We start from the raw sequence: 20,470 nt of genomic DNA, 5'->3' as shown, positions 1-20,470 counted from the left end.
AAACAAAAATAAAAGTGCACATAAGGGAGCAGATTAAGTTCACCCTCACCCACGAGACTCATTAGAGGATCACAAAGAATAATCCTGCCACTGTAAATGCATAAAAAAAGTGCAAATGTAGCGGCATGTTTTGTACCCTCAGCACCCTGCCTACCATTATGGACATGTTGGTCCTTTCTCTGGTTCTACATATTCTCAACAAGAGACCCCCGTACACCAATGGAGGCCCAACAAAGCTCCATGAAACTTGCCACAGATTCACAGTTCATGACCGTGAAGCTAGCCATGGGTTCAGAAACCCTACCATGAAACCCATCAACCCTAAAAAAAATTACATTAAAAAAAAATGGTAAAAGAGAGCAATGATTTCCACTCCCGCTTTGGGCATTGTCACTCTGGCTACATACAGCAGAGAATCATAAGCATAGGGGAGCAGTCCTCCCACAGTAATTTGGGTGCAGAGCTTTGCCTTCTTCCAGGCCCTGCACCAACTATCACTAGACACAGTCAAAGGCCAGACACAGAGAGGGTTGGCCACCAATTGAGGGGTGACTGTTGATTGTGGGATAAGAGTAAAATAAAAACTCACTGAAAAACAAAGTTTAGGTGAAGTTATGTTTAACTTTGGTTGTAATAACTAAATATTCATTGGTTAAAAAAAACAAGCATTGGCATTGCCAATAAGTCTTGCCTTTGGACCTTTTAAGTGTTTAGCCAGAGCTATTTGCTTTACCAATGTTTTTAAGTTATGTTGTAGAGCAGTGTAGCTGCTGTGCAGGATGTTGAAAAGGTCCCTCCTCCAACCATCTACCAGCATATGCCCTCCCTGGGTTAAGAAGTGGACAAAAGCAAGCGGTAAAGTTGGGGAATGAGAAGGTATTGGATGCGGCGCGTGCATGGGAGTTAGTGGTACAGGCTTTGCGTGATGCTTTGGTTGAGGATGAAGACGGCGAGAATTGATCCGCTGGACACCACGGGGCGTATACAAGAATACGGAACCACGCACTGTATTGGACCCATCCAGTTCAGCGGAGCGAAACGCGCACCTTAGCAGTTGCCCGGGGGGGGGGGGGGGAGTTGGGGGGGTTAGTTGTGGGGGGGTTGGGGAGGGCCGGAGGCCATTGGAGGGTTGCGGGCTGAGACCTAGGACCTACTGGGACAGGGGGTATTGAGTGGTGGATCGACTGAATGGGTGGAACGGCCTGGTGAGTAGGCCGCATAGCCTAGAGTAGGCCCCGACAGGGGCGATCACATTACTTGCACGGAGATGGCTGACGGGAATGTTGTTGCGGGTGGGGGGGTGAAAGCAGATACGCAAAACGATCTATCGCCGGGGTCCCAATGGGACGTACACTGTGTTGTGTTCCTTTCGAGCGAAGTGATATGCCGCCCGGCCTCCGGGATGCGGGCTGAATGGCTGTGTACCACTGTGAATTGTCATTGGACGGGGGGGGCCACGAGTGTGCTGGCTATTCACTGTTATCCTGTGGTTTATAACTCTGCAATAAAAATATAATAAAAAAAAAAAAAAAGAAGTGGACAAAAGCATGCATGTGCTTTCAGAGGCGCAACTAGAGCCACATTACGGGGGCGGGCGGCAAATAAAAATTTCAGGGAGGGTGGCTAATTCTTCCAGCGATAGAGTGGCGATTCAGGGGCTCTAAGAAGAGGTGAAAAAAACAACAAAGCCTCGTTAGCAAGTAAGTGTGTTTTTTTAAAGACCTGTGAAGTACTCGGGTGCGGCTGTGTGTGTGCCCGGGAAGCTGTCTCAGCCCGGGCTGACCCACACGGCAGTGGAGGGGAGGCTGAAAACCTTGCGCGCCTGATGGTGGCCCAAGGCTTTCAGGACCACCTCATTCCTCCTTCACCCCCCCCCACACTCCTGCTGCTTGAACCTGTAAAATATGTGCCACTTAGGAGAAAGTCTTTCCACCAAAAGCCCAAATCCGTGTGCTAATTCCTCAGCCTGTTTACTTCTGGAACACGAACAATAGGTTTGCTGTTCAGAGCCCAAGAAGAACGTGCTAAACTCTAAATTACCATCCCAAACAATCACTGTAGCCCTAGAGACAGCTCCACTTCCAGAGCCTGAAGAAATGTCATTAGCCTGTTATCTGCAGCCTGAGTATTCTTGCTGCCCCAATGTTCACTCAGCAAGATCCTTGTAAACAAATGGACACACTTTCCGTCTGAGGCCTTATCTTGTGATTGTTTTAACCCGAGGGATGTCAGGATGTCTAGCCAGATTCTGAGAGCTAGTGTAATATTTGCTGGCCCTCCAGTCTATGGCATGAAGCTGTACAACATCTGCAAACCCTCTGTCAGCTCTGAATCCCAGGTTGATAAAATCTGTTACCTAAAAACATTTGACCTGAGGCTATAAAATGTGTAATCGAAGAGGCAGCAATTTTGCACAGTGGCTAATCATGCATAAAGTCTTTGTAATCCAACAGATTTTTCTCCTGTTTGAGGTTTAGACGTGTATAAGCTAGATGACATGCATAACACCAGTGCTCTCTACGTCTCAGCGTGTGGTATTGGTAATGATCTGAACTAACTCAAATACTGAACTCTCCATCCTCCTGCCTTGAGTCAGGCATTTGGAAGGGGCGCTATACAGAAAGCTACCATAAATTCCAAGGATATTACTTTCCTTATCGAGGTCTGTGGGCCTGATTCACAGAATGAACTTAAGACTCAATCCTAAGCCTACTACTATTTTGGTATTCACAGAATGCACTTACTACTTTTGGCATTCACAGAAGTTAGAAATTTATCTTAAGTTTGTCTTAAGGAAAACTTAAGACAGACTTAAGACAGACCTTAAGTCTGTCTTAACACAAACTTAAGACAAAATCCTAACTTCTGTGAATACCAAAAGTAGTAAGTTCATTCTGTGAATACCAAAAGTAGTAAGTGCATTCTGTGAATGCCAAAAGTAGTAAGTGCATTCTGTGAATACCAAAAGAGTAGTAAGTTTAGGATTGAGTCTTAAGTTCATTCTGTGAATCGGGCCCTGTATGTATGGACTGTGGTCAGCGTATACATTACAACAGTGGGTCAGTATAATCTGTACATTTATATATTTAGCAATAAGCCGGTATGAAGTGGATCTGTTTAATAGTGCATAGCTTCGAGACAACACAGTAACCAACATGCCTGTACAGCAGTTCATTTAAGCAATTCGTATTTTATAGTTAATATACAGAAGAAGTACCCAGAAAAAGGTGTATAGTATTTTGTATTTTTTTATTTAAAAAATCATATTCAGTTTAAACTGTTCATGAAATGATTAAAATAAGTTTGCTGAAATTAATATGAACTCGCACAGTTCTGTTCTTCTAGTCTTTACTACATATGATATTATGTTGGCTCATTGTATGTGCCTGTATAATGTCTAAGATGTATTATGTCTAAATGTCCTGAAGAGAGGTTTAGAATATTTGTGCACCGCAGATAACGGTGCTGGATGACTCCATGCCAACAGCGCCACACTGATACTGCCTTTTCATTTCTCTTAATAACCCCAGAAGCTTCTGGGAGTTGTACTCCTTCCTCTCCTATATTGAACTAGTGTTCTATAAGCTACTGCAATCTAGAAAGGAAAACTGGACTACACCGAAATATAGTGTCTTTGTTTATAGTTGGCAAAATTATGTATTCAGATCTCTCCTAATTTATGCGGTTTCAAACATTAATTCCCAAATCCTAATTTATTACAAAACACACAAATCTTAAATGATAAACAACATAAAATCGTCATGGCGGCACATCTTGAGTGTGGAACTGTAGAAACAGTGCAGACCTGCAATGCGCACGTACTACACCGCCTTATTTGGCCCAAACTCGGATTGTATTGTATTGTAATTACATTTATATAGCTCTTACTATCCCTGATGAGGCTTCAAAGCGCTTTCACGGTGAGTAGCACACTACTCCGGACCCCAAGAAGGATTAGTGTTGAATTAGTATAGTGAAATATGAAAGTCATTTGAGTGGTGGATAGGTTAGTCAGTTATTTGGATTCAGAAGGATAGCGGAGGGATAGAAGAGGGAAAAAGGTTTGCATTTATATAGTGCTTGTTAACCCTGATGTGGTATTGAAGGACTTTTTTTGGCGAGTAGCACGCTACTCCGGAACCCATAAAGGATTAGTGTTGAATTAGTATAGTGCAATATGAAAGTAATTTGAGCAGTTGATGATATGTCAGTCAGTTATTTGGATTGAGAAGGGTAGCAGAGGGATAGAAGAGGGACAGAGGTTTGTATATATATATATATGTGTATATATATATATATATATATATATATATATATATATGAACAGAAACAATCTTCAAAAACACCACACTTCTGTGGAACGAAGACACGGACCCAAGGTTGCAATCAAGGAGATTTTATTTCAAACCTCTCCGGTTACGCGTTTCGAGCAACTCGTGCTCTTGGTCAACATATATATATGTTTTCATCATCTGGCGCGGTGACACAGCATCCGCACAGCGGTTCGTCGATAGTATCAACAACAACAACCTAAACTTGACTTTTACTTCCCATATACACACTACTCAAATAGAGTTTCTGGATGTCAAGCTCAGGATTGTTAACAACACACTGCAAAGTACATTACACAGAAAAAACACGGCTGGCAATATCACACTGCACGCCAAAAGTTCACATCCTAAGCACCTCATCGCTAGTATACCCTACGGAGAGGCACTTAGACTTAGGCGTATTTGTAGTGATGAGGATGACTTCCGAAACTGTGTTGAAGACATGCGCACCAGGCTAAGTGTGAGAGGATATAGCAACAAAATCATCAATGCAGCCATCAACAAAACAGAAGAACGTCCCAGAAGCAGCTTATTCAAAGAAGGGCCCACTCAGCCTACATCTGAAAACACCAACTCAGATAATCCCAGACTAATTTTGACCTATTCACGTCAGGAAAGGAAAATTAGAGCCATTGTTCACAAACATTGGCCGATCGTCCTCACTGACAACGTTCTGGGTGAAAGATTATCCATTCCCCCCGCTGTGACTTTTAGAAAGGGTAGATCCATGGGCAATGGCCTGGATAAAAATTCTCCAGAGACTAGAAAACCGACAATATGGTGACAGCCTGCAGAGGGTTTCAAAAAATGTACCACATGTCGGGCTTGCAAATTCGGCTGTAATAAGTCGACATATGAGACCCCTTTCGATACTTCCCCTATATCCATCAAAGAGAATTTCAATTGTAAAACGGACTTTGCTGTCTACATCCTGACATGCACCTGTGGTTTAAATTATGTGGGAAGCACAAAGCTACAGGTGCATGTCAGGATCTTACAACACTTGAGAGCCATCCTCCACAATGATGCTGCTTATCCCGTGGCTAGGCATTTTGCGAAGTGCCATAACAAAGACATCAATTGTCTTTCTTATTTTGTCATTGCCGCTGTTCCAAAATCTAAACGTGGCGGCAATAGGGAAAAGAAGTTAAGACAGCTGGAGACCAAGTTTATACTAGAATTAGACAGCAAATGGCCAAGGGGTCTTAACAACTCGGAGGACATGTACACATATTTGTAAATAGTGTTTTTATATGTGTGTATTGATACAGTGTATTATAGTCGTGAACTTGCACTTTGTCTTCAGTCCATGTGTATATATAATTTTTTTCTGCAACGCTTACTCTCATGACTCTCCTCTATTCTAAAATTAGCTTATATTGACTACTATAACAAGATATATGTTTCATGGCTTTTCCCATACGTCCTATGGACATTGGTAATATTGATCTCAATAATGGATTGTATGATAGCATATGTTTGTGTATATAGTACTGTATAGCTATGAATTTTTAACATTGGCAAATACGTCAATATAAACTGCACATTGGACACTTTATATTTATTACCTTTTGCAATTTTGCACAAGATTTAGCACTTTTTGGATAGATTTTGCACTGTTCATGGTCAAGTAGGACTCATACCATTTTTTATTGAATGTATGAATGCAGGGGTTAGTGTACTTGTGATATACATCATTTTATCAAAGTAGAGCTTGTTTAAGGTTTTTGTAGTTTGACCTAAAGTATAATAGCTTTGGGAATAATATTGTAAATACATGAAATAAGGATTTATCCTGTTATACAAGGTTATATCTGAGCAATGTATATTAACTCGCCTTAAGTTTTAATCAGAGATCAATGTGTTATAAGAAATTAACTATGCATTTAAGCAGTTATCTATTCTATTTTATATCACCCCGAAAGACGAACATCCACTCGGTAGTCTTTTCTTCATGTTCATTAATCATGTGACTTGTAGTCCACACAGCGTAGGGGGTGTGCACATTTGGTGTAAAAAACGTATAAAAAACATAAATGTTGCAATGTTTACTGAATGTGATCAAGGGCTCTTGAAGCCCGAAACGCGTCGTTGCAGGCTGGTGAAACGCAAATAAACGAACATCTTGCCTGAATCGTTGTGGTGGTCTGAGTTCCTTCCTCGCCGGAAGTGGTGGGAATTGATATATATATATATATATATATATATATATATATATATATATATATATATATATATACATTAAAATAAATCCAGATTGGTTCCACTCTCCTCTTGTTTTTCGGCGCTGCTGGCAAGTGCGTCGCTTCACGCGGTAGAACCAAACCGCAATATGTCCAAGCTGCGTTTGTCCCCAGGGCCTCCCGGGTTCAAAACAAAAGAAGCCGCCACTCCAGTCAATGTGTTTTTCAGAAATCCATAGTTTTATTATTCGAACCTCTGCAGCATATTATCACAGCGAAAACCAACGCGTTTCGTGAGCTCCCAACTCACTTGATCACGGTTGTTACAAGCACTGTTTGCTGAGAATAATTTAAAAGGGAGTCCCTCCCCCCCATCGATCACCTGATTTCGACCATGTGTTTCTGTGACACTATGGCCTTCTGGGATTCGTAGTTTTGACATTGCAAAATGTAATTTCATGTTATTTTCACAAGAAAAACTTTTTTCACACCCATTCCCACTGTTTGACTGTTTTTTGTAAATCATTTTTCTGTTATTTGCATTCTCAATTTCTTATGTACAGGAAAATTGAAATAAAATTCAAATAAAATTAAAAGCCCTCAAGTGGGCTGACTCCGTCATATAGATACATTGCTTATCATTTGCATAGGGCATTTTTTGCAAATTCAGTGTTTCCCTACTATGCATTATTTAAATATTTTCAACATTCATTTTCAAAATTCTGACAAACAATCATTGGGGTCATTTTGATTATCTCGTAGGTCCCGGTCTATTTCATTTAGACCTTTTGGAGCCCTCTGGTGGGCTGACATTGAATGGGGTGTTGAATTGTGTCATCAAATATCCCAGAGATTCATTATATGATGGTTTGTAACGTGGGGTTATGGAGGGAAAGTAGTTTTTATGGAGTACATTCAGAGAAGGCATTCATTATTTTAAAGGTGTACATAAAGTTCTTCAGACTGGTTCAGACCAAAAGGGGTCATTGTTCGAAAGTTCAAGATATGGCGAGATTCCTTTTGGCGCAACAATTTTTCTCGTTGTCCCCCCCGTTCTGTTGGTGGCAATGTTTCCAGTCCTAGAAATTTCAGATGTCGCCAGTTGCCATTGTGATTTGTCTCCATGTGTTTGGCCACAGCATTTCCTCTGTCCTTGTTTGTTGTGGCCCTTGTATGTTCTAAGATACGCTTTTTAAGTTCACAAATAGTGCTTCCTATATAGCGTAGCTTGCACGGACATTCAATTAGATAGACTGTGTATTGGCTTTTGCAAGTGATTAGTTCTTTGATCTTCCAAATTTTTCCATTGGCCATTTCAATTTGTTTCGTTGGTTTTGCTATCTCGCAAACTTTGCAATTGTAACATTTGTTGAATCCAACTGTTTTCAGCCAAGGTGTTTTTTTGCGGTTCATGAAATGGCTATGGATCAATTGGTCCTTCAAATTTTTGGTTCTGCGGTATGTAACCACTGGGTGATCACCCATTTTTTTGCCAATTGTCGGATCCAGTTTTAGTAATTTCCAATTTTTTCTTAGGATTTGGATCACTTTTTTTGCTTCTTTGCTGTAGTCAAGTATCAGTCTTAGTGGAAAAGAAATGGAAGAACCAATAAGACTGATACTTGACTGATACTTGACTACAGCAAAGAAGCAAAAAAAGTGATCCAAATCCTAAGAAAAAATTGGAAATTACTAAAACTGGATCCGACAATTGGCAAAAAAATGGGTGATCACCCAGTGGTTACATACCGCAGAACCAAAAATTTGAAGGACCAATTGATCCATAGCCATTTCATGAACCGCAAAAAAACACCTTGGCTGAAAACAGTTGGATTCAACAAATGTTACAATTGCAAAGTTTGCGAGATAGCAAAACCAACGAAACAAATTGAAATGGCCAATGGAAAAATTTGGAAGATCAAAGAACTAATCACTTGCAAAAGCCAATACACAGTCTATCTAATTGAATGTCCGTGCAAGCTACGCTATATAGGAAGCACTATTTGTGAACTTAAAAAGCGTATCTTAGAACATACAAGGGCCACAACAAACAAGGACAGAGGAAATGCTGTGGCCAAACACATGGAGACAAATCACAATGGCAACTGGCGACATCTGAAATTTCTAGGACTGGAAACATTGCCCCCAACAGAACGGGGGGGACATCGAGAAAAATTGTTGCGCCAAAAGGAATCTCGCCATATCTTGAACTTTCGAACAATGACCCCTTTTGGTCTGAACCAGTCTGAAGAACTTTATGTACACCTTTAAAATAATGAATGCCTTCTCTGAATGTACTCCATAAAAACTACTTTCCCTCCATAACCCCACGTTACAAACCATCATATAATGAATCTCTGGGATATTTGATGACACAATTCAACACCCCATTCAATGTCAGCCCACCAGAGGGCTCCAAAAGGTCTAAATGAAATAGACCGGGACCTACAAGATAATCAAAATGACCCCAATGATTGTTTGTCAGAATTTTGAAAATGAATGTTGAAAATATTTAAATAATGCATAGTAGGGAAACACTGAATTTGCAAAAAATGCCCTATGCAAATGATAAGCAATGTATCTATATGACGGAGTCAGCCCACTTGAGGGCTTTTAATTTTATTTGAATTTTATTTCAATTTTCCTGTACATAAGAAATTGAGAATGCAAATAACAGAAAAATGATTTACAAAAAACAGTCAAACAGTGGGAATGGGTGTGAAAAAAGTTTTTCTTGTGAAAATAACATGAAATTACATTTTGCAATGTCAAAACTACGAATCCCAGAAGGCCATAGTGTCACAGAAACACATGGTCGAAATCAGGTGATCGATGGGGGGGAGGGACTCCCTTTTAAATTATTCTCAGCAAACAGTGTTTGTAACAACCGTGATCAAGTGAGTTGGGAGCTCACGAAACGCGTTGGTTTTCGCTGTGATAATATGCTGCAGAGGTTCGAATAATAAAACTATGGATTTCTGAAAAACACATTGACTGGAGTGGCGGCTTCTTTTGTTTTGAACCCGGGAGGCCCTGGGGACAAACGCAGCTTGGATATATATATATATATATATATATATATATATATATATATATATATATATATATATATATATCCCTGTTGGTGTGTTGAAGCGCTTTTTTGGAGAGTAGCACGCTACTCCAGAACCCATAAAGGATTAGTGGTGAATTAGTATAGTGACATATGAAATTTGATCAGTGGACATGTTAGTCTGTTATTTTGATTGAAAAGGATATTGGAGGGATACAAGAGTGAAAGATTTAGATTTTGTTTGGAAGACATAACAGTTCTGGGAGGCTTGGGATGAGTACAAAGGGATGTGGAGGGGAAGAGTATAGAAAGGCTTGTTTTGGTGATCAGTATAGTAAAAAGAGGTGTCAGATGGTGCAAGGAGGGGGGAGTAGGGGAGAGTCTAGAAAGGGCTATTTTGGGGGTCATAGTAATGGTATGGGGTTTGAGATGAATGAGAGAGTGGATGTAGAGGATATATTGATAGAGTTATGGAGTGAGAAATAGGGTAGCCGAAGTGAAGGGGCCAGTAGTCCTGGAAGGACTCAAATTACCACACGGTCGTACTAAGGAGGGAACAACGAGCCTTTGAATGAATCTGAAGGCAGCATTACGAATGACAAAGACAAAAGCCAATGACAAATATGGGCAGGGTAGTGGGCGGGGCTTTACTCCTGTACTTAACTACCCCAGATCTTCGCAGAGCAGTGCTTACACTGACTTTACGCTCGACCTAACAAAGGAATGCACTAAAATAAATACAGTTAAAGTGCATTTTTGGTTCAGCATTAAAACAAAAAAACTCGGAAATTTGCAAGTTATGGCTAGACTGCAGTTCATAATCTGCACAGCAGCTATGCCATCCATTATTCACACACCAGATGCAGTGCTCATGATCTCACAATATTTATACCAGTAAATAACACCTGAACGCACAATGACATTAGTTAACACTAAATAACATTACATTCTTTGTCACTGCCTTCATAGTGTTAAGGATAATTTGATAGGTGATGTCATCTGTAAGAATATTTACAACATTTGTAAGTGCATCTCACATAAAGAGGTAAGTCATGAGCATTCCTTTGAGCGTTCATCCATAGTTTGCATGGCTGTTTTGCAATTATTATTTTTTTAAACTATTTTTTATTGGTGTTTTTGGGCATCATTTACAAACATTTCCATTTTGTATAATAACATAATGAGCATTTTTGTATACATATCATCTATTACCGGCAAAGGGTACCTCACCTCTGTATATGCAAACACTCCTTGACGTATCTCAAAGGCTTTAGGAGTGCATTCGTATTTTAAGGAGGTACATTGCTGTTCGAAATTAAATTTCAATATTATTTCTTCAATTCACATACAGCTCAAACCTAATTAAACAACAAAGTAAAAGGAAATAAGAAAGAGGGGGGAAAGGAGCTTTCAGTAAAGTAGTGTGTAGAGTCTACCGAGAGGTAGGGGGGCGTCGGGAGGGTCTAGTATCTTCGTGAGTCCGGGCTGCAATATTATATGCATTCAGGACGGTATATCTGGTGGGGTGGTGCCAATTTACCATTGTGTTTCTCCATTGGCGTATTTCCAGAATTCCTAGTCTTGTGCGGTTTTCCCACCCTTTTAACTGTCTTGTGGGTCTTCTACTGGGCTTGGTGGTACTTCTCTATCTTCTTCGTCTGTTGAACTTGTATATATTTGTGGTTTATTACTGTCATTCAGTTCTGGGTGCTCCTACCTTGTCACTACTACTGACCACAGATCTGCGATTGGGCGGAGCTTAACCCTCTTGGCCTCTTCCCTTATCAATGCTCATTCCTCAGCTCTGGCCCATTGTGTTAGGTCTATTTTCCATGTCGTAACCAGAGGCCCTGAAGTTTTTTTCCAATCAATCTCTATTCACCATTTGGCCAATCGTAACACCAAGTCTAAGAATCTAGTACCTACTTTCTTTGATTTTGTCCTCTGGTACGGTCCCGAGATACATGCCTCAAGTGTGCAGGGGGTTCGCTTTAGCGCAAGGTCTAAGGCAGATAGTATCTCTGCCCAATATGAAGGCGATCATAACTTGCGAATTTCAGTATTGTTTTGTTTTTATATAAGAATGTCTTGAAGGTAGCCGTATCATAATATGAAACCTTTACACATCATATTTTAAGGTTATCAAACAATTGTATGAGTGTATGTAAAAAAAACATTCAGGAAGCCACTTCGTTGATTACCGTATTTTAAAACGTTTGATAGGCAGCAATTGCTTCCTGCTTTTGGAAAAGAATGAGCCGTCTCTTTGCGAAGCAATATAAGTAATGCAGTATTTTATACACTACTTGAGCACTTTCAACATACGTTTGCATTCTGTAACATGGACCACAATTTTACAACCATAGTTCCATTTATTTCAGGGATGATCTTGGTAAGATGACTTACACCACTATGTGCATCAAGGAGTGCCTTCGCCTCTATCCACCAGTACCTGGCATCTCGCGAAGTCTCACTAAACCAATGACATTTTTTGATGGACGGACATTGCCAGAAGGTATGCATTTTAATTCAAGTAAAAACCAGGATAAATAATGAGATATATTTTTCTGATGGAAATATTATAGCCATCCTCCCTTAATACAAGTTCATGGATCAGTTAAGCAAAAACCAACAGAACATCACGCAATTCCTATTCCAAGTCCCTTTCATGGATCCTTAACCCCTTCGCTGCTAGGCTCCCCCCCCCCTCCCCCTGTGCTAAGCCTTTTTTTTTGGGGTAGTGCGCGCTTAGGCCCCTTTAACAATTTGGCGTCCTTTTCTTCCAACATCATGGGGATTCTAAAGGTACCCAGGGTTTGTGGATTTCCTTGGAGGGATCCCAGAAATTACCCAAAATACAGCAAATTTTGGGGGGTTTTCGGAAAAATTGGTAAAACGGCCTACAAATGAAAGCGTCTGGTTTTCACACAATTTCCTACCACCCAGCGTTCCCCCAGGTCTCCCAATAAAAACGGTGCCTCACTTGTATGGGAGTCCCAAGTGCCTGCGACAGCCAAGGGCCCAAAACGTAGTGAGGCAACATTAAATTTGCCTACCTCCAAACCACCGGTTTTTGTGTGAGCCCGGTGATGCCACAGTTTCCCACACAAAAATGTGTGAGAAAAGTGATTTTTTTCAGCAAAAAAAAAAGATTTGCAAGGGATTCTGGGTAAGGAAACGCTGGGGGATCCACGCAAGTCATACCTCCCTTCAAGCTCCCGGGTGTCTAGTTTCCAGAAATATGTGTGTTTGGTAGATTTCCCTAGGTGCCGGGAGAACTAGGGTTAAAAAACGACAGCTAGGCACTTTGACAAAAAAGGAAATTTTTCACTGCGAAATGGAAGTGTCACCACGTTGCGTTTTGCGCCGTACCATTTTTCTCATGAGACTTTGGGGAACGCGGGGTGGGTGGCATGCCCTTTTTGAGAGCCCCACCCTAATTCAAAATTGCCCCCAAAAAATCCTTGGCGCCTAGTGGGCTTTTTTCCCCCCACCTGGGTGGGGCAGATTGTGGGCTAAAGCCCCCATCTGCCCCCCAGGGCGGGAAGAAAGTCTACTAGACGCCAGGGAGTTTTTGGAGCAAATTTAAATTAGAGTGGGGGCTGCCCAAAATAGGCATGTCAATACCCCCAACCTAATTAAAATTTGCCCCAAAAAAAATCCCTGAAGTCTAGTGGGTTTTTAGCCCCCGGGGGGATAGATTAGGGGCTGATGCCTCCATCTGCCCCCCAGCGAGGGCAGAAAGCCTACGAGACGCCAAGGATTTTTTTTGGCAAATTTTATTTAGGGTGGGGGCTACCCAAAACGGGCATGCCAATGCCCCCACCCTAATTAAAATTTGCCCCAAAAGATTCCTTGATTCTAGTGGGCTTTTTGCCCCCCCAGGTAGGCAGAGTGGGGGCTACTGCCCCAACTGCCCCCCAGGGGGCAGGAAGGCTGGTATTTTGGCGGGGAGGGGGTGGGGGCATGAGCATGCCCGTTTTGGGAGCCCCCACCCTAATTCAAATTAGCCCCATAAAATCTCTGGTGTCTAGTGGGCTTTCTGCCCCCCGTGGGTGCAGATTGGGGGCTAATGCCCCAATCTTCCCCCTAGGGGGCGCAAAAAGTCCACTAGACGCCAGGGAGTTTTTTAGGCAAATTTTAATTAGGGTGGGGGCTGCCCAAAACGGGCATGCCAATGCCCCCACCCTAATTAAAATTTGCCCCAAATAATCCCTGGTGTCTAGTGGCCTTTTTGACCCCCGGGGGCAGATTGGGGGCTACTGCCCCATCTGCCCTCCAGGGGGGGCAGGAAGGCTGTTATTTTTGCAGGAGTGGGGTGGGGGCACGGGCATGCCCGTTTTGGGAGCCCTCACCCTAATTAAAATTTGCCCAAAAAAATCCCTAGCGTCTAGTGGCCTTTTTGCCCCCTGGGGGTAGATTGGTGGCTACTGCCCCATCTGCCCCCCAAGGGGGCAGGAAGGCTTTTATTTTTGCGGAGGAGGTTGTGGGGCATGGGCATGTCCGTTTTGGGAGCCCCCACCCTAATTCAAATTTGTCCCAAATATATCCCTGGCGTCTAGTGGGCATTTTGCCCACCCCCGCGGGGCAGATTAGGGGCTAATGCCCCCATCTGCCCCCGGGGGGCAGAAAGTCCACTAGATGTCAGAGAGTTTTTTGGGCAAATTTGAATTAGGGTGGGGGCTGCCCAAAACGGGCATGCCAATGGCCAATGCTACCACCCTAATTAAAATTTGCCCACAAAATCACTGACGTCTACTGGGCTTTTTGCCCCCTCGGGGGACCGATTTTGGGCTAATGCCCCATCTGCATTCCAGTGGGGGGCAGAAGGCTTTTTATTGTTGGCATGGGCATGCCCATATTGGGCAGCCCCCACCACAAATTATAATAAAAAAACAAATCCCTGGCGTATAGTGGGCTCCCGCCCCCCCCTACCCAGGGTGGCAGAAAGGCTGTAAATTTTGCGAGCTGGGGGCACGGACATACCCTTTTATGGGCAGCCCCCACCCTAATCAATAATGCGGCTATAAATAAATATCCTTGGGGTCTAGTGGGCTTTTTGCCAACCCCGGGGGCGGGCAGATTGGGGGCTACTGCCCCCATCTGCCCACCAGGGTGGGGCAAAAAGACTAAATTACACCAAAACAATTTGGGGGAGCAAAAATCCTTGCCCACGGTGCCCCTCCCTGTTGTCTAGTGGGTTGATTCCTGGTTCGGGGATCGCCCTCCAGGGACGATCCCCAAGCAGGGATCCACTGGAGGTTCTCCCCTTTCCAATGATACCTCTCCCGTCTTTCTACGTGCCCCGTGTGCTGAGATAGCCCCCTGAGCACATAGAAAGTGAAACTGAAATGAGCCTAAAGGCTCATTTCAGTGTCGGTTTCTGTGCAATGACGACAGAGCGACATGCATGCTGATCGTCATGGCACAGAAACCAGGGAGGGGTCCTCGGGAGCTGAGGAAGCTCTTCCCCAGCTCCTGAGGTCACAGGGAGAGAAGGAAATCCCTCTGCTGTCTGCAGCAGAAGGATTTCCTGCCCCAGTCCTCATGACGGAATGGTTCCGTCATGAGCACAGGGGCACCGATGCTCATGACGGAACCATTCCGTCATGAGCATTGAAGGGGTTAAAGTGGAAGAGGGCCATTAAGCATTTAGGGCCTGATTTAGATCTCAAGCAGACAGGTCACTCAATTACAACGGTGATGGATATCCTTTGTGCAGAAATATAAATCCCATAGGAGATAATGGGATTTATATTTCGTCAGACGGGATGTCTGTCACTGTTGTGACGGAGAAACCCGTCCGCTGAGATCTAAATCCGGCCTTTAGTTCCTTCAGGGTTGTTTGCTGCAGCAGAACCCCTCTACTCTGCAGCCTATTTTATTGTCAGTTCTGCAATCTTGATTTTAGTTGTACATGCTTTCGGGTTGTAGCTGGCATCTTTTCGCCTGCCATAGGGCCCAAAGGTTATAGATGTAATGTTGGTACTTTATAGCGCTCCGTGAAATACACTGTTTTTGGATTTCACCTTTTTCTAGAAACTGCACAAGCCGAAAGTCTGATGTGCTTCATCTACCTGGTTCACTCATTTTGGATTGTCTATAAACAAATAGAGCACACATTCTAAGATGTAAATTTTACAAAGTGTTTTTTTATGGCCCAGCAATGTAAACATTATTATATTTCACAATAAAGGGCAAAAAAACAAACCAAATGTGCATGTAGCAGTGATGAAAGCTTGTTAGCAGGAATGGGAAAGCTAATGAGTTCCTTCCACTCCAAGGTATCTGTCACATGATAGAGTAGCCCCGGAGGAGAACTGTAGTCTTACTGACATTTTATCAGGTTTAATTCTCCCTCTTCTACTGTTTCATCACTCAGAGGAACTTATTCTCTACTTTGGGTGAGGTCTTACTAAATTAACCTGTCCTTAACCATCTGGTAGCTTGGCACAAAAGCAGTCAGGCTAACTTAGATGCAGTGTAGAGGTAATAAAGTAAAAACATAACACAAGAAAAATCCTACACCAAATAAATAATAGAGTACAGTTTAAACCATTGCCTGACATCAAAACAAATTTAATCTAATTAGTAGAGCCAAGTTATGAACCTTTAAAGTTTAAGTGCCTAAAAATTCAAACCGCCAACCGTAGACATTTAATTGTGCGAGACCCAGAAAAAGTTTAAAGTTATGACCGACCACAATGGAGCTTAGTTTGAATACACAAAGTGGATTGTGACCGGTCTCTGCTTATCCTTGGACTTTAATGATTTTTTTAAGATAAATATCTTGAAAGGTAAAGTTCACAAGGACATGGCAGGCAGCGGTGTCTGAGGAGGAAGCATCATCATCGGGGAGCTGCTGGACTAAGCGCAATGAAGATTTCTATGTTTGGACTTAGTCTCTTTTATAGAAGCTGAACATCTCCAGCTGGACGAAGCTGCAGGCTGTATCCAACAAGGCCTCCACGAGGCTGGATACCCCTTTTGCAAGGAGCCTTTGCACAGGATTTGCTGCTATGGAGAAGAACGTAGCCGGAGCTGCCGTGAAGTCAGGCCGGCAAGGCAAAGCACGTTGGGTGGATTGGCGTGAAGATAGGCCCAGTCTCCTATCGGTTCTCAAATAGCTTTTTGGAAGAATTTGTTCAAAGTCCCAAGTACTAGATCTGGGCAACTTTCGCACAACTTCCCAGGGTCAAGGACTCAAGGAGCACCACTCTGAGGGTCAGGACTAACTCAGACTGGGTTCTTTTGCAGGTTGAAGATGGCCTTTACTGTCCCTGATGCCTCTGATCAAGAGGCCAGTGAACTAGACCTTGTAGTCACTTTAGACGTCTTGGGTTCGAGCAGGAAAGCAGATCTCAAGCAGCAGTGCAGTACTCTGAGGGCACAAGGCAGGTTTCAGGGAACTGGTCAGTCCTGTTGATGAAGCAGGGCAGTCCTCTGAAGTACACAGCAGGCCACAGTCAGCAGGGCAATCCTCTGCGAGTCCTTGACCTGTTCCAGAAGTGAAATGAAGAGTAGGTCTGAGGGTCCCATTTGTATACCTAATGCTAGTTTTGAAGTGAAAGAAACTTCTGGAGTTTTTCTCCAACAGGGCACATGACCGGCTGCCGCGTTCTCCCATATTTTCAGATTATTCACCACAATCTACACACATCTCTGCGGCGAAGTTGTGTGCTGGTGCTAACTGCCTCGATTTCTGCTCCACCTTGATGCCTGTATTTCCTCAGTGCGACTCTTGCCCAAGCGTACTGCTCCTGGCTCTTAAGAAGGGCAACTCCTAAGAAAGACAAAAAGCCGGTAAAGCGGCAAAGTAAAGATCAAGTTAATCAACCTATACAGTCTGCTCCTGTTGGGGTTGATATGAATGGCTCCATCACCATAGCTATTCATGCTAAATCCGGCTCAAAACTAAGTGCTATTACATATGTGAGCAGTGAAGCTGTAGGTGGAGCTATCAACGCACCTCCCACTGAGGGAGAAAGCAAATGCAGAAGTGTGCTGTTACTTGATTTCTAGAAGTGAAGAAGAGTGACATGGTTTTGGATACGGGTGGAAAATCTCATGAAAAATTGGTAAAAAGTTTAACACCAAAGAAGTCAGAAGATATATTGGAGAAATCAAAGAAAGAATCTGCTAAGACAGGTTGACACAAGAGAGGCGCATGGATAAATCAACATTTTAAGGATAGCTAAGGATAATTAATAGCTAAGAGTTAGATATAAGGCTATTGTTCTAGTGCATGGCCACTCTTATCAAACAGGGGTTTCTTATCTTGGAGCCAGATTTGTTTTTTTTTAATCATCCCAGAAAGTTGAGATCTGCTAACAGACTTTTGGCAGCGATCCCCAGAATTTAGCGCACAAGAGGTAATCTGGGCTAAATTGCATGGAATCAGCTACCTCTTCAGTTGTATGCAGTGAGTGATGTTGCAGTGTTCAAGAAAAGCTTAAAACCTGTTTTTCCGTATTAGCTAACTTCTGTCACTCACCTTCCAACTTATTCTTTTAGCACCTGGACACTCCATTGAGTAACTGTGCACAATATAAATAGTTTTCTCATCTTCAACATCAGAAGTGTCTGGAATCTCCTGTCTCTCTGCCCTGTTCCCAGACTTACAGCATTGCTCCCGCATCCTGTCTTGGATCGCCCATCCTGGCAACACCTGCCCCTCTTTTGTGTGGCTTTCTGGAAGGAGCACACAAAGGCCAACTGCACCTAGTCGTGTGACCCAGAAAACAGGCTGCAGGTTCCAATTGGCTAGGACAAGAAAATTCCAACTTTCTAAATCTGCCTTATTCAGAATGATGACTTTAAATCTGACTTTACCATTAAAGAGGATTTTTATATGTTAAATTCCTTAGACACCAAACATGATATCACTACCTGCTCCCAAACAGACGTTATAATTTATTAAATGTTATAAGGTAACCCAATGTAATCCTAAGGGTGGGCACGCCTCACAATAGTGAAATAGAAATTTGTGAGTTTTTCACTACCAGAACATGTAAAACTTAAAAGTACATGCCCAATCATTTAATTACAATGCACCCTGTCTTATGTGCTGTTTATGGCCTACCTTAGGGGTGACATATGTTAACAAAGGGAAGTTTAGGCCTGGCAGTATTTGTTTAATTTTTGGTAATAATAGGTTTTGCAGAGAGCTGTGCTGACAAGACCAGCCTAAAATGATATGAAAGAAGGCAAGGGGTGAAGGAGGCCCTGGAGGCGTAGGTGCTCAGCATTCCGTGAACAGGTGTGGCATCGGTAACATGTATTTCATGTTGTAGAACACTGTAGGCTTGTTTGTGGTATGTTGGTCCCTGACTGCAGGTCATGAGGTACGCTGAAACACAGCAGTCTTGGTGCCAATTATACAACTCGTCTTCACAGGAAAAAAGCGTATGGTAATCAAGGGACAGGTTTACAAACAGTCGTAAACTTTGCTAATCATTGTCTGAAAAGTGGTTGACATGTCTTTTTTTCTGTTCTCAAAAGCCTGAGGTGTAAGCCTAGGAAATCTATGATCATACACATTTTCTTATACGTGTGTGTGTGTATATATTATTACTTTTATATTTTTATTTAGGACCAAAGGCAATAGAGATCTGGCAAATGAAAAGGGAGAAAGATAGACATGTGAGGCATAGTATGCAAATGGACCTGAGAGAGCCGACATATGAAAAGGGTGCAGAAAAATGCAGATATGTGCCTGGGGAAGTGGAAGTTCAGCTAAGATAACCGTTGTAGAGGGAGACAAGAAAGAAAGTATGTTCTTTGGCAAGAGACTGAAAGACAACCTGTGGAGAGGGGTGTGAGGAAACTAAGATAAAAGTTTGCATATTTAAAGATGATTGAGAGTTGTGCCGGTCACTCATTCATTGGCTGGCACAAGTGTTAAAGGATAACTCACTGGAACCACTCGGTGATGTGGTAGTTCACAATACCCAGGTGCTTCGAAGCATCAAAAGAGGCCCAGTAAAAGGAACAGTTCCGGACTGTCAGCCCGAGCAGTCTACTGATGCTTCAAGGGCAACTGGGCAGGGTACAGAGGCATGGAAGGGGCTAAAGAGAGGAATAAGTGCGTGTGAGCATTCATGGTCACCTGAATTGATCTGATTGACTCAGCCAATGGGTGCGGGAAGTGTCATTGGGTCATGGCATTCTCTATATTTCTTTGGAATCACGTGTTGAAGCGCTCGGTGACTACCTTTGCCTATCTTAACTCTAGTTCTAGTTTTTGATAAATCAATGTTTGCTTGTAAAACAACAAGACAAATTGTGTAGGGTATAAAATGTGAGTTTCAGTGCTCAGCACTGGCAAACCCTGGTACAAATTAAGCACCACCCAAATTACAGTGTGCAACGAGTACAAAGTTTCAGAGCAAATCTAATTGCAGTGCCTTAATACACACTACAGTGTTTAAACATGGGAAAGTTTCTTTTAATCCCCGACCATCTGGCAGTTAAACCTAACAATATAACCTGCCCATGGGTAGGAGTGAAATTGTTGATCTGGGCAATAGCATAGCTGCATCAGAATTTCCGAAAAGAACCCTTCGTTCATCAGGAGCTAAATTTGTGAGCATACTGCCCACAAAGAAAGCTTCATGGGGAGGGAGCAGTTTGATCATGGGGGCGGCCAAGACTTGAAACGCCCTCGCGTGGAGTTTGAGGAACTCCATAGACCTTCTAGCCTTCAGGAAGCAAATTATGACCTGGCTTTTTAAGGAATAAACCCCATACAGCCATACCTGCTCTCCGTGCCACAATGTCTCTCAGTAGAGTTGAGCTAGTGCCAGGACACCCCAGGGTAATCGTGCGCTCTATAAATAAAATGTACAGAGGAGAGAGCTCATCCACATTTGCGGACAGTTTGGGTCAGTCCTAAATGTTGCCAT

The 20,470-nt window shown here is 42.7% G+C and overlaps 1 protein-coding gene and 1 pseudogene across 1 annotated transcript in view; both read left to right on the top strand.

Moving 5' to 3' along the window:
• The window catches only part of LOC147747135 (cytochrome P450 4B1-like), a 217,263-nt gene that overhangs the window by 153,278 nt on the left and 43,515 nt on the right, over nucleotides 1–20,470 (top strand). The window contains exon 9 of the mRNA XM_086952392.1: nucleotides 11,948–12,081. Coding sequence (XP_086808518.1) covers nucleotides 11,948–12,081 — 134 coding nt within the window. The remainder of the gene's footprint in view (nucleotides 1–11,947; nucleotides 12,082–20,470) is intronic.
• LOC147747136 (UPF0235 protein C15orf40 homolog pseudogene) lies at nucleotides 16,831–17,719 on the top strand (annotated as a pseudogene).

This window comes from Lissotriton vulgaris, chromosome 1_1 (assembly GCF_964263255.1).
Source record: "Lissotriton vulgaris chromosome 1_1, aLisVul1.2, whole genome shotgun sequence".
Classification (NCBI taxonomy): Eukaryota; Metazoa; Chordata; class Amphibia; order Caudata; family Salamandridae; genus Lissotriton; species Lissotriton vulgaris.
Note: the sequence above shows the minus strand (reverse complement) of the source record. Positions and strands in the feature narration are given on the sequence as shown.